Below are 19969 nucleotides of genomic sequence, written 5' to 3'. Positions count from 1 at the left end.
CCCTTGGCTCAGTTCCGAGAATGGTCACTGACCAGATTAGCACATGTAGCCTCAGTGTAACTACACTATTTACCAGCTCTTTTACCTTAATTTTCTCAGCTAACTTGACCAAGCATTGCTCAACCTTCTGTCAGGCACTTTTACAGCACACCGGTCAGTCTGCGGAGATATGGTGGCTGCAAATGGCAAAGGACAGGGTCAACTGGAGAGACATGGCAGAGGCCCTTGCCCTGCGGTGGGTGTAGTCAGGCTGATGATGATGACGATGAGTTAGCCTACACCCCGCCGCCGCGGTGGCTCAGTGGCTATGGTGCTCGGCTGCTGGCCCGAAAGACGCGGGTTCGATCCCGGCCGCGGCGGTTGAATTTCTTTGGAGGAGAAATTCGAGGCCCGTGTACTGTGCGATGTCAGTGCACGTTAAAGAACCCCAGGTGGTCAAAATTTCCGGAGCCCTCCACTACGGCGTCTCTCATAGCCTCAGTCGCTTTGGGACGTTAAACCCCATAAACCAACCAACCAGTTAGCCTACACCCACAGAATGCCTGCATCACTAGTGGCCTAGTACATACACTGAATCACTGACTTGCACAACCGGTGTGCTCTTGCCCCCAAATTGTGAAAATATGAGGTGCATTCATCACTGGCGTAATACAGTGACAAGAATTTACATTCTGACAACTGAAATAGTGGAAGCGGTCATAATAAATAAGGTCAGTGCTAGGTCACAGGCGCTGGGATACATAAAACTTGGCTGGCATGCTTCGAGCGGACGCAAGGAACATGGGCTCACCAGTGTCGCCTTGGCCAGTGGTTTCCTCGTGCCTCCGTGGTGGTGTTGTCAGGGAGCACAGGGACACCAGGTGAGTGCACGTGACAACCACGTGGGAGAACATGTTCAGCGTGAAGGCAGCGGAAGCACTGCTCAGGGGGTGTGGACCTGCACCAAAGCCAACCTTGTTTAGCTGGACTGCGCAGACCAGTCGCGGCTCTAAGGCACTTGACTGTTCACGTTGCCAGTGCAGCCGAAACACAATGCCTGCCGGACATGAAATCCTGCTATGGTCTAATTCAGTGCACTTTTTGGGATACGGCCAAATATACACAAAACCCCTGCCGACCCTGCCAGCATGCATTACTCAATTATTGCGCCAGCCTTGAGCATTTCCACATGCAAAATATGGCCACCGTGTGCTTTGAGCAAACATGTGGGAAGCTGCCCTTTTTGTGTGCGCCCTCCAGCACCTATTTTTGGTGAAACCAAGGGGTTCCGTACTCTTGTGCGAAAATAAACAAGTCGGCAGTCTTGTGTTTCTTACACAGTAAAATGAAATCTAAATGGCAGCATTGTGTTTCTTATAGTGTAAAATTAAATCTCAAGTTGTTTTATACTGTAAAACAAACTTCGCTGAAGCAGAACCTAGATATGAAAATTGTTTGCATGGGGGAAAGACTTCGTCAATCCTATCACATACGTAGGGGCTGGACATTTCGTTTTTAAATATACGGCAGAATTTTTTCACTGTTTCAGAACACAATTTTCATTTTTTTTTTTTTAACTTATGTGTGATTTAATGTGGCGATCCTATGTGACTTAGAGTCTATATCAGCGTTTTTGTCAGCATAACAATCTATTTACCAGCAATTAATGTGAAAATGGTAGTACTTGAAGCTGACTGTGTAGAAGGAATTGCTACCGTCATTAAAGTAATGCAAGTAACCATATGTACTTGATTCTAAGCGCCCCCTTTTTTTCACGATCGCGATGCCCAAAGTAAGAAAGGGTGCTTAGATTCGAAAACTCTAAAATGACACCCCCCCTCTTTGGTTTCAATATCGCAACGAGATGGGCACGAGAAATAACATTTTATTTGGCAACCACTGAAAAGAAAAATATGTGCAGGCAGTGAACCCACTGCTTGTGTCTGATATTCAGTCATTCTTACTGCCACTCGAATTCGTTGCATCGCTTGAGCTGCTGCTCTCAGTACCCCACAGCAGGTAGTCTTCCGTTCTGTCTAAGTGGGTGGTAATCGAACACTTCCTAAATGACTTGATCACAATGTTGACTTGGACCCGCTTCCACGTGTCCTGCCGAGCACTGCCAATACCAGGCCCACGTGACAACATGCTGACAGAGAGTTATCGGGGTCGCTTTTGGCCGGCTTTTGGCATTCTGCGCCGCCATCTGTCGTGTAGTGTCGAAACGCAGCAACACAAGAATTCAGAGATTGCGCTGCGGACACTGCGCCACCTAGGGACTCCAACGACTCCAGTTCGACGCAACTGTGCCTCACGGCCTTGGCTACACGCTCTTCCTCGCAAAAAAGAGGGTGCTTAGAATTGTGAAAATATAGTAAACAAAATACTGTATAAACGCGTGTAAGGGCCGCACTTTTTTTTCCAGATTCGGGGGCCAATTTTCGGGGTGCGGCCCGTACACGCGACGTACGAAAAAAAAAATTTTTTTAAGCAAAAACACACCAATCAGGGAATGAGCGGCATTTATTCTACGTTCAGTCGTCACTCACGAAGTATTTCGACTCTGAGCTGGTGCTGTGCTCTGGTGCACGCTCATCCCAATGAAGCCGCGCAGCATGTCCCGTCAATGCGTAGCCGTTGTTCCGCACTTCCATCACATGGCAGAGCAGCTCTTCTTCCAGTTCAGGAAACTCGCACTGCTTGCCTCGGAAAGCGCGCTTTTTGCAGCTTGTGTTTCTCAATGCACCCTTTTGATTGCACGATCATCGGACGCACTTCTCGGCCACGTCGAATTCCCTGTCCGCCGCACGCTTGCCGCATTCGAGAGCTAACTCCCAGCCGTGTAACTGATAAGGTTCTTGCCCATCGTGCTAAAACTGCAATGCTCGGCAGCATGCGAAAGCCACAACTACGGTGAACGCGCTAACACGCCATAAAAGGCTGGAGCTGGCGATACTGATGCCGATGTAGATAACGCATGGAGGAAGGAAAGATAACGGGAAGGCGCGGGGGAGAAAAATTGCCGATGATGATGGCTCCGGCCTCAGGCGCCATCCATGGACGGTTTTTGGAAGCTCTTGTGCGCGTGCTTGGCCTCCGCGATCAAGCGCTCCGCGATCAAGCGCTCCGCGATCGAGTGCACCATTGTCCACAGCCGGAGCCGATCGCGGAGGCCACGGCGCGTGCATTTAGAAGGCTATTCCCGCCTGGGTCATGGAAAGTTCGGGTGCGGCCCTTACATGGATTTATTTTTTTTAAAGATTTCCTTCGGGAAAACGGGGTGTGGCCCATACACGGGTGCGGCCCTTACACGAGTTTATACGGTAGCTGGCAGACAAAAATGCAAGTGTAAGTTTACTTCAAAGGGCTCGGTTAATACATCGTAGGCTTGTTGCGCTGGATTGAGCAAGAAGGCGAGGCACCATGTAGTCTGCATGTTGATGGCAGCGATGCGACTGCCAGTCAGCTGTCATGGTAGTAACGACATGGTACTTTTTCATGACATTTCTTGCCACTGTCCTGCATGCAGTTGATAAACCTACTTAATTGACTGTTTTAGGTGGGTGATGATAGGGGAAAAAACAGTTCTCAGCTAACAGGCGCGAGGAGATGGTGCTCTCCGGTCTGCAAGGGCGTGTAAGCTAACGCAGCAATGCCTAAAACTTCACAACTGCAATGCTTATACAGCACTATACCATCACCTCATCGTGCTCCTGGCTCCCCTTGACTGACTGAGCGCAACTCGTACTAAGCAGCCACCTAGATATGCCTTGCGTGCGAGAATACTGTCCTTATTCGGTTAAAACCAAATTTCCAGAACTGGATCAGCGTACTTTTATCTTTTTTTTTTCCAGTTCAAACCAAAAAGTCCAACCCCCTACACATATGGCTAGCTGACGAGGAAGCAAAAATACCTCACTGCAGTGGAACATTCATAGTAGCAGCATTTGCTGCAGCAAGATATGACTGTACAAAGGAACTCAGCCAGCAACAAAAGGAGAGGGCATGAGAGTGGTCACCTGACTTGTGTAGCTTGTCAGTGCAGATGATGGCCATGACAGCAGCTTGAAATACAAGGCTAGCCTCTTGCTCAGGCTGCTCCAAAATGGACACCAGCTGAGACAAGCAGTCCTCGCACAGGCTCTGCAGACCACTGAACAGGCAGGGAAACAATGAATGCAAGTCAGAGTTGCACAAGAGCACAGACTTGCCACTGAGCAGGACAAGAAGGTATTGAAGAGTACAAGACAACTAGTGACCCCAAGCCTAAGCACAAATATGGGTTGGTGGTAAAATATTTGCTGCCAATCAAGTCTAAGCGCTTGATGATTTATTTTTAACTGTGCCAACCGGGCTCTTAGTGCGACGCCAACACAAAAGTGTTCTGTGCCAGAAAGACTGGCAAAAAAATCAAGAAAGGTTTTCCTCTAACCCCAGTACCGCTACACGTGGACACTATTTAGCATTGTGCAAAAAGTCGAACAGTTACGTGGGTGTGGCAGCAGGCTTGTGAGACTCCGACCGACCAGAGTAGGAGCCTCCAGAACAGGTTCTTTGTGATATGAAATACAACCACAACATCAGCGCAGCTTTTTTTTCCCATGATTTGCAAAGTGCCACAGAGATGAGGCCAGTAATCACAAACGTTACATAGCCCAGCATCAACATCTGCACAAGTATTCCAAGAAATCAGGAGGCACAAAGGGAGGGTGCTGCGCATACTGCGGACATCACACTTGCATTGGCAAAGAAAAAAAATTTGGTAGCACAAAAATCACCGAGGTTGCTCACCTAATGTCACTGGATGTGTAGAACTGTTCACACAGTCTTAGGTAGCTGCTCGTGAAAAGCATTGATGGTGTGCACCTGCATCGAGTTGCACAGCAAATAATTAGCACTAGACCATCACTCACAACCAGTCAACAACTCTGCAATTACGAGCTAATGTTGCACAGTCAAGACTCGAATCTCAATTTAATAAAACTCTCCAAGTAACACACTTTTTAAAAATTTCCCAATCACACATACACATGCAATTTAACAAAGTACTTTAGCAGATGAAAATGAAAACTTAAGTTGAGGCAGATCGAGATTTGCATGCACCCTTTTATGCTTTAATCTGTAGAGCAGAACAACAGCAAAATGTACCGCTGCGCCATCTGTCATGCACTACATATGAAACTCATTCGTTCCATCCCTAACAAGTTGTGTAGTGCGCCATACCCTGTCGCCTGCTATTTGCTGGGTGCTGCTTTGTACTAGGGGGTACGATATATCCGTTTTTTTTTTTATCAGTTATTTTAGGCTGGAAAAGTCTGCAATACTCGTTGTGGCCTTTTCTTTAGACATGTCACTAAGCAGCCCCTTTTGAACGGCATCATCATTGTTGGGAACTTGCTGGCGGGCGCCTGGTGGTTCGTGTGTTCGCATAATCCGTTGTGGCTTGAGAAATTGTTCGCATCATCCCAAACCGCAACGCATTGGGGTATCACCCAGAGGGACTCTATTTCCAGTCTACTACAAATACATTTTGGCTGGAAATTAAAAAAAAAAATCGTACCATCATGAAATTGGTATTAACCAAAATCACATCATCAAGATTAAACTGTATTTACAAGGCACCATCTACCAAGAGTGTCCTTGGAACAATAATCTCAAAATAATGAAATTCACGATTGAACAAGGTTTTCGGCAAGTGCGAGAGTGACTTTGTTATATTGAGGTTTGGTCATATAACCCTAACAAACCTATTAGGTGAAGTCATGTTTATATACACTCAAATCTCGATAATTCAAACTTGAATGAAGCGAAAAGTCTGTTTAAATTATGTGGAGTTTGATAAAAAAGACAGGCTGACTGGTACAAGGGAATGCCACAGGTTACTCAGCACTAAAAACACGTGGGGTGGATCTGCAGTGGCCAGCGATGTGCATCAGCACTATGTTGATGCCACTTGGGCATTCTTTTACCAAGGGTTCTGGAATGTCCGCCGAAACCTCAACACACATGTGTCTTTATGCCTTTGCTTCCATGAAAATGTGGCCAAGCGCGCCTCACCTGTCCCGCTGCAGAGCAGGCTGGCTGCTGTTCTTGTCGAGCAGGCGCAACAGGTTCCCCTGGGCGCCTTCAAATGGCTGGCTGCTCTGCAAACTGTGGAACACACCGGAGGACCTGACACACGGCTCATTCTGGTCCTTGGCTCACACAACTCAAATGCATTCCAGGAAAAATGCACACTTAACCAATGTGAAATACGGCGTCCTGTCCAACAAGGAATGCCACTAGCAAACAATGTCTCGCAGCTGTTTATATGAAGGGGAAATTTTCTTCAAAAGGCCATGGCAGCATGTACAGCTGCTGGAACTGTTATGCCACCAGAGTGGTAAGGCAAGCCTGGCACCCCTCAGACATGCAGGACTACTGGAAGCAATCGCAAACGGTCAAGCAGTGTTGGAAGGGATGGGCTGCAAAGGTGTGGCTCCAGTAATGTCGTCTCCAGTCACATCACCACACACACCACAAAGCTGCAGATACCAAAGGTACCAATATACTATACACTGTAAAACGTGACCAGTGAAGTCCACCCATAAGTGGTATAGCACAACTCGCAGATGCTACAAGAAAGGAAGAAAGCAGAGTGGATCAGGGAACAAATGTGAGTTAGTGATATCCCCAGCTGGAAACAAGCAGAAATGGGCATGTGCAGGGCATGGGCATGTAATGCGGAGAACGGATACCTGATGGCCCCTTAGGGTAATGAGGCAGATTTCAAGAAAAGGCATGCGTAGCCAGGGGCAGCAGAGAGTCAGGTGGGCAGATGAGATCAAGCATCTGGAGTCAGCAGGGATAAAGCGGTTGCAGCTGACACAGGACCGGGTTAATAGGAGGGATATGGGAGAAGCCTTTGCCCTGCAGTGGACGCACCTTAGTTAACGGTGATGACGAACTGGCAGACTGTGACTGCCGTTATTACAAATGTTCCCTGCACACAGCGGACCTACTGCTGTAGCCTATTAAATTCTGAACCCACAAAGTGCTTCAAGAAAAAAAGAATGCTATACATGGGCATAGGTCAGGTCCACATAAGACGATTTCCCATCACCACTATGAATAACCTGTCACAGGATGCACCCAACGTGATGCAACTATGCTCGTCTTGCCCCTCTGTCACAAACCTGCAACATTCTCCTCAGAAAAATGCAACACACCACGTGGCTCTTTTTTTTTTTTCTTTCACTCATGCCTCTAAGCGAATCAATCCTCGGAATTTCACAAGTTCTGCGGCAGCCACACTTGCATGACACACTATGCGAGAACCCTTATCAGTTGTTCAAACAGATGTTTCCAGTTCAGAAGACCAAAGGCATCTGCCAGCTACAAGCAGTTGGTTTTACTGTGTGATACATGCAAAACATTTGAATGCAAACTTTTCAACTGATAACTGATGCTTCAGGTGTTATTGTACTGTTCTATTTTAGGTCAATGTCTGAGAGCTCAATCCTGCAAATCTAATTAAACTCCAGTTCTGCCTCCCGGTAAAGAAAAAATAATGGGATAAGCTTTGTGGCGGAAAGGATGCAGGCACCGAAAAGAAAGAAGAGGAGAAAAGAGGAGCTGTGACAGAGGCCCAATATGTTTTGCACTGAGCTTACGTTGAGGCACGACAGCTGTAAGCTACTGATCCCCTCCCTCTAGAACAATGACACACACAATACAGCCCGCTTTAGAATGTACTGTGGCAAGGTGGAAAGCTGGGCTAGCTGCATTGGATTCATGATGATAGTAGCCTAGCTTTCTATATTACTGCTGCACATTCCTTCTAAAATAGGTGCTACTGCATGCTGGAACTTCCATCTTTCTAGTCCCGCAAAGCGCTCGTGCTGTGTCGTACTTCCTCATGTCGTCCCTGTCCTCCACACTACTGCCATCACGAATTAAATTCAACTAGCCCAGCTTTCCCTTTTACTGCAATTAAAGGGACAGTGAGACAACTCCATCAATTTTGGTCCACTGGTCGATTTGGAGCGGGGTGCTGAATGTGCGCCAGAGCGACCGAATTTGCCATAACGTGACCCAATCCTGACTGACCAGCGAAACATGAATACGCTCTAGCAAGGTGTGTGACAGAAGCTCGCTTGAGCGACTGGTTCTGGAAGTTGGCTCTCGCATCCGTTTGCACATTTTCGCTTGACTAGCTTGACTATGATCAGCGATGATGACACACTTCAGTCTCATCCTGCACTTAGCTTGTGAGATGTATCGCATTTTCCTATGCCCGATGGTGAATGACAACCGCGGCTGAACACCGGGAATGATTGCACACCCTGCCTATTTGTCCTTGCCGCTTCGTCTGAATAGTTGCGCGCTGCGGCATCAATGTAGCTGGTGATTTTTCGACTGTTTGTGAGGTGATTCAAGTAGCATTCTTTTAATAAATGCCTCTAAGGAAACATACATTTCGCCATCATCACTGGTGCTGGTCTCTGGGCCCCTTCAACTGCTTTCTGAATTAATCCGAGTGAGAAGCGCCACTTGTCGTTTCGATGACGTCATCAGAACGCAAACAAGCGATGTCTCAGACCGCGCTAAAACAGGCGAACAAAACTGGCCACTCCGAAGATGACGGCACTGCACCCTCGAAGTTCCGGCTAGGTCGCTGCTTCTCAGTGGATGAAGCGAGAGCGTTCTGCCGCGGAGACAGCTACTTGCAAACTCGATCCAGGTTGACCAGTGGAATTCGCATTTGCCGCCACAGAGCAAAAAGTTGCTCAGAACTGACTAATAAAATTTGCCATTAGTTTGCAGTAAAAACTGACTGTACTTTCCGACTATGCCCATGTATGGTTAGCAGCAAAAGACATCCTGTTTTGACCACTTCAAATTTTCCAGACCATTTTATCTCGCGTAATGAATGTACCCCATAACTTACAGAGAATTTCTGAGGAAAAATTCATAGGGACACGTAATTTTATTATGTGTTGGTAATACGATAGTATTAGCAGCTGTTAAAGCCTTTACCGGAAGCGACATCACTTCTTTCTAGTCAATGAGAATGCTCCACTTTGATGATATCACTTCCATACAGCCAATAGGAATGCTTTGGTCCGATAACATCACTTCCCTCCAGCCAATGGGAATGCTCCAGTTTGGTGATATCACTTCCCTACAGCCAATGGGAATGCTCCAGTTTGGTGATATAACTTCCCTACAGCAAATGGGAAGGCTCCGGTCCGGTGACATCACTTCCCTCCAGCCAATGGGAATGCTCCAGTTTGGTGATATCACTTCCCTACAGCCAATGGGAAGGCTCCGGTGACATCACTTCCCTTCAGCCAATGGGAATGCTAAAGTTTGGTGATATCACTTCCCTACAGCCAATGGGAAGGCTCCGGTCCGATAACATCACTTCCCTCCAGCCAATGGGAATGCTCCAGTTTGGTGATATCACTTCCCTACAGCCAATGGGAATGCTCCAGTTTGGTGATATCACTTCCCTACAGCCAATGGGAATGCTCCAGTTTGGTGATATCACTTCCCTACAGCCAATGGGAAGGCTCCGGTCCGCGTTGACATCACTTCCCTTCAGCCAATGAGCAAATTTTATGATTTTGGCCCCATGGGGCTTTTAATGCTGATGCATTAAAAAGTGCGTTCACCATGCGAGAAAACATAATAACCTATCAATGCAGACCAACCTCCGTTATCTCCTCTGTGCCCCTTACGAAGACAAAGTAGCCATACTGACCATCGCAGGAAGTGGTAGGCGGCCTTGAAAGAGTTGCCACTGGCGAGGGTGCCCAGCTGGTTGTGGGGCATGCCAGACGCGGGGTCCAGGGCCAGGGCCTGCCAGTAGTAGCGGGCAGACAGATCGGCCCAGATATTGCACTCGCCATCCTCAAGCTCACTCAGGTAGCGTGCTGCAACCACGGAAACGACACAACTGTGACCTCCCACTGCTTTACTGGGATGGTCCAACCCACCTCCTCCACAGCCAATACATAACCTGCTCAAGAAACTTGATGCAAGCTCTTCACTTCCGACAAACTACAAGGCACTGCCCTTGTGATTACACAGAAATGCGTGAAAGAGCTGCTCTTTGGGTAAATGTACAGCCAGAATACCCAAGTAATTTGCTGGTGCATGACAACAAAAAAAAGAGCGTCCTACAAGATAGGATGCTCAACAAATTTATGCCCCTTCCAACTTGGTCTGAAAAAATATAAATTGGCATCATCTTAGTGCATGTATGTGATGCACTATTCACTCCTATGTGATACTATATTCGCTGCTGATGCAGCGACTAGAGCATTACATACATGCTACTAAGATGATGCCAATTTATATTTTTTCAGATAGAGTTGGAAAGGGTATAAATTTGCTGAGCATCTCTTATAGGACAGTCTTCTTCTGTTGTCATTCACCATTGTCATAGTTGTTATGCAGCTAATAGCGCTTGGAGTTCATGAAAGCCATTGCTGCCATTCACACCTCTCAGCAAAAAAAAAAGCGACAGCAAAGCCATGCTGCCAAGCTTCCAAGCTCAAACACTTATTCATGTTTGAGGTGAAGACTCACTTTTTAACACACCTGGCTTCTCTCTTAGCACGTGTTAGGTGAGCCTGCTTATTTCATTAGCAACGAATGAAATTTCGTTATGCGAACAAGAGGTGGCATGTGCTGTTTTGTACTGCTACCACTCCCGAGTGGAGTAATGGACTCACTGAGATCACCCAGAGCAATGAGAAAGCGATGCGAAGCCTGCCTGGCCCACGGCTGGTTCTCTTCTGGCAGTGGGCTGGGTGCATCCTCCCCAGGTTGACGCTGGCTCCAGCGGCAGCCTGCACAAAGATGGCACCACATGAGAACCACACCATGACTAAAGTGCACAAGGGACAGAACACCTGACGACACCACTGACGGTTGCATTTACAGTCCTGGGCAATACGAGAGATGACAAACGCTTTGCACAATACTGAAAATTTTCTGGTTATTTCTGCCTAAAATTTGAGAACGGCTTTTGGACATTATGCACCAAGAGGAAAACTAAATACAAAGCAGAAAAAACTGCACTCGTCACATGGAGCAATCAATAAACTAATGCTCAAACTTTGCTCCCTTTCATGCTGCAAACTTGCAAACTTGGTGTGAGCCCGAGAATATGCTGGGGTGGATGCAGGGCACCCGCTGTGGTCAGCTGCCGCAAACACACCGTGCAGCATGTATCGGAACTAGGGGCCAACACTCCGCAACACTCATGTCAGTCCAAGCCATGTGCACTAGTGTTATGTTTGCGGGCAGCTGTCTGTGAACTAACATATTGCATGGCACTTCGGCCATGCCCTAGACCCTGATGCCACTAGCCAGATAATATGAGCAAGTACAGCCAAGCACCCAGCTAAGAAGCACTGTGGTAGAATTTAACTCTTTCGCTACCGCGCCGTAGGCCATCGATCGCATATGATCGATTCAAATCGCCCGCGCAAAAAAGCTTGTTTTGGAGAGTCGTGAACGTGCTCCGGCATCTAGCTAGCAAGCTCAACAGCTGCTCTTTCGATTGCAGCCTTGGTTTCAGTGTTTTGACATGAGGGGGCGCCATGAAAAATAAAACTTTGAACGGCCGCAGCGGCGTCAGCCGGAGAAAATGGCGTCCGCGTCGCCGCGCGCTCCTCGAAAACGAAAGCTGAAACCGAGTACGTCGGCCGGTTTCGGTTTCGTTTTTTGCGACGAAAGCAGTGGTTATTAGTCGGGCAACAATGTACAAACGTTGGATTTCGGTTTCAACAGCGAGACTTCGCCTCGGGAGCCTGGAACGTCAGCGCGTACTTGCATGCAAGTTCTGTTTTCGTTCGCTGTGGGTTTTCTGCGGTGCATACGGTTTGTAATTGATGACAGTGGTTTATTTTTGTGCTTCAGGGTCTTGACAACGTATGGCGAAGGCAGTTTGCCAAATGCTCAAGGTCGCGTCGCGTTTTTCAACCAAGACGACAGCTAGGTGCCCATATCGGCACATCGCGGCGGAGCGGCGCTCGGAGATTAGCTCGACTTCTTGACTTTTTTTTGATGCTCTTCACGGCGGAAATGATGAAGACCGTGTGCGGAAACACTAATAAGTAGGCATGGAGGAAGATTTTCGGCAAGTTCGGCATGACGGCTCATGGGAAGACGTGAATCTGTTGGAGATGCTGATGTTCATTGGAATCATCATATACAATGGAATTGTTGACCTGCCGCGACTTTATTTCTATTGAAATACCAGAATAATCTATTGTGGCCCTCTGCCATCAAAAGTCATTTCTCAAAATTGGTTTTCCGCTTTTTTTGTTTGTTTTTTTTTGCACGTAACGGACCCGGATGATTCAGTGGCGGCAGCATCTATTGGCAAGACATGGAAAGTGTCCTGGCTTTCGAACCACATCGCTAAAACTTATTTCATTGATTCTGATGTTTTAGAGCTTGCCTAAAATGCCAAATTTTATCAGCTGGCTATCAGGGAGCAGCTCATTCAAGAAATCTTCGGGTATGATGAGGGAAATGAAGTCCACGCCCCCAATCCTCCCATAGAATCCATTCAACACCAACCGAAAAAAATTAAAAAAAAAGAAGAAACTGCAAGCTCGGCTATCAAAGAACAAGGGAGGAACAAAGATAAAACCTTATGTGAAGCACCTGTCAGTCTACCTCTGCTTCACATCTTCACCCCTGATTGCTGTTCACAGTGGCACCACAGTCAGGACCCCTGACTTGACAGGCCATGGAAAGTGCAGCAAATTTTTCTCATAGCTGAAACTGTGAATAATGACAGCTATAAACATGTGCAACAGTTTGTATATTCCAGTTTTCCTCCAATCAAGTTCTGGCTTAGTGCAGCCGGTAATTTTTGTTTTTGCTATATACTTTTTTTGTGTTTTTAGCAAATTTCACAAATAAATGTTTATTTACTTTCGCACACACAACTCTTCTGTTTGTTTCACTCAGAAGTGTAACTAATAAGCTACAATTTCATGCATTGCAATATGTGCTGGGTGTATTAGTTCTTGTGAAAAAAATTTTTCTTTCCGTACACTCCAAATCGTCCATTTTTCTGCGGTAGCGAAAGAGTTAAGGCCGCCTACCAGCATTGTAATGACACCATAGACAGTGCTGCCAGTTATGCTGACCACAATCAACACAACCATATGCGCTAATGAGTGCGCTTTTCTTGCTAAAAAAAAATGCACAACTGCACCCTAAAAAGCATAGAACTTCGTCTAGGCTTTCGATCCCAGTTTCTGAGGGCAAGTGGACAACGCACGAAATGGCCTATAATGTCTCCCCAGAGCAACTTAACATGGCCATGAGAAAATTACTGTCTCACCGACCAAGCATTTTAGAGAAGACAGCTGTGCCCACCGACAGAAACAATTTGCTCACAGCTCAGCGAGGTTAACATGCAGTGGCTAAGAGGGCAGCTGAACACCTTCAGGGCTCCTGCCAACACTGTGACGGGGGCAAGGTGAGTGGGCCCTGCCTTGCTATGTTCGTCCCCATCTTACGACAGGCTGTCTGCAGACACCACTCACCCCTGGGCAGGCCCCGGTGTGTCCAGAGCAGTGGCACGTCAACGTGTGCCTCCAGATCCAGCCGCGCTTCAGCTTGCACCCTCAGCAGCAGGTGGTGGTAGTGGCCCAAGCCAGACAGCAGGTGGGCTCGCAGCTCAGCCACAGACTCCTCATCCGTGGAAGCCTGCGTCAGGTTAGAAGTGCACACCGCGTTCATTCTTCTATACCTCGCAGGCTCAACGCCAATGCCATCACTGTTTTTTTTGCACTTCTGGTCTCTAATACCATTTCTCGGCTGCTCATTGCTTTTCTTGTATTTGCTAGAACTTGGTGAGCAAGCACTGAACTCTCCTCAGAGTGCCCTCTAGTGGCCCTATTTGCACCTACAGTAGAAAGAGGGCAGGGAACATGGAATTATTGACAGCATCAATGAACAAGGGCAGGAGAGAAGCCCCAGTCCAAAAGTCAACGTTTCTATAGGGGACTCGTCTTAGCCATGAAGACAACTCCTCTTGTCAAAATGCTGGTTAGTGGACTGATGCTTTCGTGCCGCACGTTGTAAGAGATGTTAGAAGAAAAACTGGCCACCCCTCTGGCGATTCTCAACGGCATTCAAATTATTAGCATACATATATATAAGGCCTTTGGTGGCTGAATTTATTAAATTTGCCGCTGAGAGTACACTGACTGTACACTGCACAAGAGGGTGCACCGTGAAACAACAGTGCATAGATATTCTAACACCACTGGACCGAAAAAAAAAAAGTCCCATTAAAACCAGCTTCGCAAGAGCCAGTGGACGCCATTTCGTGCCATTTGTGCACGTGATATGGTTACCCGCACCGAAAGCTGGTTTGGTTTTGTTTGGTTTATGGGGTTTAACGTCCCAAAGCGACTAAGACTATGAGAGACGCTGTAGTGGAGGGCTCCGGAAATTTCGACCACCTGGGGTTCTCTAACGTGCACTGACATCGCACAGTACACGGGCCTCTAGAATTTCTCCTCCAAAGAAATTCTAGTCGCCGCGGCCGGGATCGAACCTGCGTCTTTTGGGTCAGCAGCCGAGCACCATAACCGCTGAGCCACCGCGGCGGCACCGAAAGCATACAAACATGCAAAAAGCAATACCTTGGTAGCCTTGAAGTGCTGCACAACATCGTAGTAAACCTTGCGCCAGGTGAGTTCCTCGGCTTGGCGGCCGTACTCTAGGGGTGCAGTGAATAGGAGACGCTCACAGTAGTCCTTCAGCCTGCACACATGCACACACACATGATAAGAGGGCATGGCACTGCTGCGAGCACCAGCATAAGAACTGCTGTCCGGAAATGCCATTGAACTGTGCAGCAAAACGCTACTGACATCAGCTGTTGGAACAACATTCACAAGTGATCAATGGGTCAATCCGATGGTAATGCATGACCGTGGCTCGTTGCTACTGTGTAGGTCGCCACACGCTGTGATTTCTTTGCTCTTTGTTGCTACTCGTTTCCGTTTAAGCCCGCGGCGCATGGCCTGCACATGGCACTGCCCCGCTCATTCCACTGTTCTCCCCGGTGCCAAGCGTACATGTTCCTATGGCAAATGGCACCACCTCCACGTAAAGGTATTCCTTTCCTGCTCCCATGACACGTGCTGTGGTGGTTTTGTGGAATGTGTGCTCGGTTCCCAAGCCAAAGCGTGTGAGTTCGAATCTTGCTGTCTGCATGTTTACTTCTGTTTCGTTTCTTTTTCTTACATCGCTCCTCAGAGGCCTCAGTCGTTGGGCACTTTTTCTTGACGTAGACCCTCTAAAGCTCGCGCATTAAAATCCTCAGCTAAATACTGCAGTGAGCGTCAGATCTGAAATAGTGGCAAAGCTGCCTCAGTCAACTCGGATGAAAATGCTTCGGTCTTTGGTTCAACTGCTCTCTAAAGATAAGCAGCAGATGTGGTAACTTTATGCTATCTCTAAAGCAAGGCAACGTAAACAAAAGACCCAGAAGGTCTTTAAAAATCACCACTTAAGTGACAACAATAGTAGCTTGTCACACACACACAAAAAAACGCGTTTACATTGGGTGCACATTAGAGTGCAATGGGTTGTTTTCATTAAGAATGGCACCAACTGTCAGCCGTGTTATGCCATTATGTCCAGCACATACCTTGCCCTGAGTTGTGTCACCTCTGGAGCCACGTAGGCCCCAAATGAGGAAGCGCCACGAAGCCACTCCTCCAAGCGCCGAGCTGCTTCTGAGGCACTTCTGCAAAAGGGGGGCACAAGCACAGAAACATCAGGCTACTCATACAATGAGTTCTGCGCAATATGGTGTCCAGCAGGCAGACTCAATACTGCATACGGTGCCAAATGAAATCATGACCTCTTATAGCTGGAAGCAGGACAATATTACTATGGTGATTCGTACCCTCATGTTGTCTGCCAACCAATGGCAGACAACCAGCTGTGACAAACTTGTTACCATTCACGGGGAATGGCGCGCCACTGTCTTTGCAATAGGTGTCACTAGTACCTAATGGATATGGCAGGCCTGATTACTGGTTCACAAGGATAATGATGCTTTTTGACATATCTTAGGCAAAAACACCACGCCTTTAAAAATGTGACACTCATAGGATAGTGAAACTGAATGCAAGCTCTGCATAAGACATAAGCATGGGACAAACTTCTGCCTTAGAGAGAAAAAGTATTTTTATGCTTCCAAGTGAACGAAAACCCAGTATGTTTGCCATGCCCACAATGTGAGCGACTTCCCCCAGTCTCACCTTAGAAACAGTGCCAGCCCAAAAAAAAGTCCTTTTTGAATATTCTGGTCTCTGGCTACTTGGCTACGACAGATTTTGGTAATTTGTACATTATTCGCATGAAATTTGCTCTGGGAAGCATGTACGCAATACGATCAAACCAGTTTTCTTGTGAATGGAACAAAATGACCCTGCATCATCAATAAAAGCAATAAAAGTTGTCATCGGGGAGGCAAAACTATGAGCGACAATAAATAAAATAATCACAGCTCAACACTTCTGTATAAGCTTGAATTACATAATGAAGGCAATAACGACACCTGTCATTAATCGAAGTAATGAGAAATAATCACTGAATAGAATCTAAACCATTTATGCACATATCAACTCATATGCTTAAGTGTACACTTTTCCATTTTGAGTTTGTCTTCAGGGTTAACGAGGAAGTCAAACACCCACTATTGAGCCAAGCTACATTACAGAAATGCTGTTATTGTTCACGCTTTTCTGCATACTTGCAAATGCAACAGGTGCATTTTGTGAGAAATAAAATGAGAGCACATGGAAATATACCCTTATTCCTTGCTGTTACTTTTAACTGATCGTTTGGAAAGAAGAACGCAAACTATGCCGCAGCCTTTAACCTTATACTAGGCGATTTTTAAAAATGTTTACAGATTTTTATTTTAAAAGATATGAGAGATATGTCAATGCGGTCTGTGCAGGTGGGTTGTATAGCACAGCGGACCTTATGTTTGTGAATGAGCTCAATAATTAAGAGACTGCGTAATTGAAACTGACTGACCATATAGCGAAACAGAAGGCCATCAACATCCAAGGCGAGCCCAGTTTCTAAATTTTCTTCTTAAGACTTTAAATGAGTCCTTATTACTAATGACTTCTTAGCAAGCAACTTCATAGCAATCTTTGGTCTTTACACTCAAAATGCCATAAGGCTTGTCATAACAAGAGTATAAGGAAGCATTAGAGACCAAAGAATTAAGAGGATGGGCTAATCACACAGTTTCTATCCGTTCCAAATTTTTCTCTTTCTTTCAATGCAAATGCTGGAGAGTAAAGGGACAGTTATAAGAATTTTTGATATCTGCTACATAAACTTCCTAATATTCTTCAGTATGGAGTGATAAATCAAAATTCTGAATTTTAATCAGTCAGCCAGGCCAGGGTTATTGATTCAGCAGCACATTTTTATGAAATGATGGCTTGCAATTAAAAAGTGCACCCCCTCCTCTCTCAAGAGGCCCGTCCTACATAGTATGTCAGATTAAGCAACTGCGGCATATTTCTAAAGGCAAACATACTAAGTGCATTTCAGTCTGCCTCCAAGCATAGTGAGTGTAGACCTCGTTCATCAACAAAGAGAAAGTACCGGTAAAAGATCATTGTTCTTCCCTCCAGAGCGTCAATCACGCTTCTGCCATGGCAGAACTGAGTGGAGCAAGTCAAGCAACACAGCTAAACACATTCCTCAAAGAAAGAACCCCACAGGTCCCTATCAATGCTAAATCAATATCAAGGGAAACTAAATGTGCTCGGTAAAAGCAATGTACGTGGCAATGGTAGAGGAATGCAAGCAGCGGGTGACTTCAGCTGCAAATGTGAACTCCTGGTATAACAGGAGAGGGAATTAGTAGATAGATAACTTAAAAGGGAATGATGCGGATATTAAAAAAGCGTTTTAAGGTGTGATGCCTGGCTTCGCGCACAAAACTGTGTAGAGCAAAAGATGCGCCTGTTAGGAACAGTTATTTCAACCCTTTGCCATCATCAAACACGACAATCGAGAAGTAATTCTTAAGAAGTGCCTGCATATACCCTGGGGTCTACTCCCCTTCCTGTCAACTATGTGGCCAACATGGCGCTGTATCCCGCATACTCTGGGCTTGCCCTCGGGACTCCCCTCCTCGAGGTGTGCAGCTCTCGAATACAGATCAGTGGGAGGCCGCATTGCTCAGTTCCGACTCAGACACATAGATCCGTGTTGTGACAAGAGCCTTAGAAGTCGCCGAACGCCACGGGCTCATGGCCACTTGATGGGGCTATAACCCCACACCGTCTGCTACATTTGTCGGCGGAAATAAAGTTTATCCTCCTCCTCCTTAACACCACACACAAAAAAAAAAAAGAATAAAAAATCCCCTGTGCCCCTTGGTTTCTGTGGCTGTTGGCTTCTCTCCTTCTAAGAAGTACTACTAAGGTAAGGATGAGATACAGGATTAATTTACAGAGCCAGCCAATATTACTCCAAGCAAATTCAGGCAGCCAGCTTCAAGAAATTGGTACAGCTGGTAACAGATAAATGCTTCTACATCCTGTGTTTATTAGAAAATAAAAATTACTGCTGGAACCGGAGTGGCAAGCAACCGGCGGCATTGCTTCTACTGCGCAGGGTTGTTACGATGCATAAAAACCGAAACTACCACTCAAGAAAAAACAGAACTTTCCAGACGGAAAGAACGCTGTATGGCGAACGCTACCGCGCTACCATACTGGTTTGAACTGCGCGTTTAGACGCACAGCCACGTGCAATCGTCAATCCAGAGCACACCCAGAGACACCAGCGAGAATAAAAGGAATGGAGATAGCGATGAAGAACCGCATGAACTCGGTTTAACGCGACCACTCGTTTTACGCGCGAACATTCGCCCGAAAACTGATCGCACGTTGCGACGTCAGCACGACACTTAGCGATCATTTCCAAAGGGATCGTAAAATGAACAATGCGTTTATAAGCTGTGAACATATGATAAATCAACGGCTGCATTAAATTAAAAAAAAATAACAGCAGAAATCGCACAGCCTAGAAGTGAATTAGGCATCACAACGCCAGCGCCGCATCAAAACAAGCAGTGCTTTGTCACTCACATCTGTCAAGCGATTTATAGCACGGCCCTTTTTTTCTATTTTTCGTGACGCAGCACGAAGATTGGCCTCATAAAGATGAGACAACGGTTATTCTGATGCGTATTAAGGATAAAGGGGCGCTATCGTTCAACACCCGGTACACTCAAAGCAAACCAGCGCGGCGTTTCAGACGAATGCTGCTGCGTTCGCCACGAACGCGCGCTGCTGCAACGGCCAGCCGGCTGCAGTGGTACGTGTCCGGAGATAGCACGGGCACTTTTGGCGTTGACGATCAGCGGTAATGCTGAAGATCGCAGCGAGCAGCAAAATATAAGCCTAACTTACCGATATAGTCTCCTGGATAACTCAGAGCTTTCATACTTCGCTTCGGTGTATGTCTTGGCACCCTTCTGCATTATATCACCTGTTCATTTTCATGGGTTTTGGCTCCCTGCTACGCACTGCTATGCCAAAGTACCACTTTCCGGTAAAAGTGAAGCTGTCGCTGGCATAACATGCTGTTTTACGTCCGTCGCACATCTGGTCATCTGCGCCCGTCTGCACGCGGGCCCCGATTGGGTCGGACGCACCATCATATGCCGACTGCGCTTGGCTTGGCGCGGCTGTACGGTTGGCCAAATCAGCATGGCTACATGGATAGAACATGGATGCATAGCATGAATGTTTGTGTTTACCTTTGTTTACCTTTAGATGCTGGTCACAAGCGCAAGGCGGACAGGACAATGAACACTGCTATGTTGAAAAACAACAAAACAAAACGGGAGTCTGCTGAACGAAGGCGCCTCAGTTCTAGACCAGTCTAGGCCTCTACGGCCGTAGACAGGTGT

The 19969-nt window shown here is 46.8% G+C and overlaps 1 protein-coding gene across 1 annotated transcript in view; it reads right to left on the bottom strand.

The window, feature by feature from the left end:
- Window positions 1-19731, bottom strand: part of Smg5 (Smg5 nonsense mediated mRNA decay factor) — a 43976-nt gene extending 24245 nt beyond the window's left edge. Inside the window, exons 1-10 of the mRNA XM_089574044.1 lie at window positions 19467-19731; window positions 15659-15757; window positions 14646-14766; window positions 13539-13701; window positions 10701-10817; window positions 9725-9896; window positions 6037-6129; window positions 4771-4845; window positions 3999-4132; window positions 791-937 (exon numbers count right to left, since the gene is read on the bottom strand). Coding sequence (XP_089430170.1) covers window positions 791-937; window positions 3999-4132; window positions 4771-4845; window positions 6037-6129; window positions 9725-9896; window positions 10701-10817; window positions 13539-13701; window positions 14646-14766; window positions 15659-15757; window positions 19467-19537 — 1192 coding nt within the window. The 5' untranslated portion in view covers window positions 19538-19731. The remainder of the gene's footprint in view (window positions 1-790; window positions 938-3998; window positions 4133-4770; window positions 4846-6036; window positions 6130-9724; window positions 9897-10700; window positions 10818-13538; window positions 13702-14645; window positions 14767-15658; window positions 15758-19466) is intronic.
- Between the last annotated feature and the right edge of the window lie 238 nt (window positions 19732-19969).

Source organism: Amblyomma mixtum, chromosome 2 (assembly GCF_055824585.1).
Source record: "Amblyomma mixtum isolate Tamu chromosome 2, ASM5582458v1, whole genome shotgun sequence".
NCBI classification, from domain to species: domain Eukaryota; kingdom Metazoa; phylum Arthropoda; class Arachnida; order Ixodida; family Ixodidae; genus Amblyomma; species Amblyomma mixtum.
Note: the sequence above shows the minus strand (reverse complement) of the source record. Positions and strands in the feature narration are given on the sequence as shown.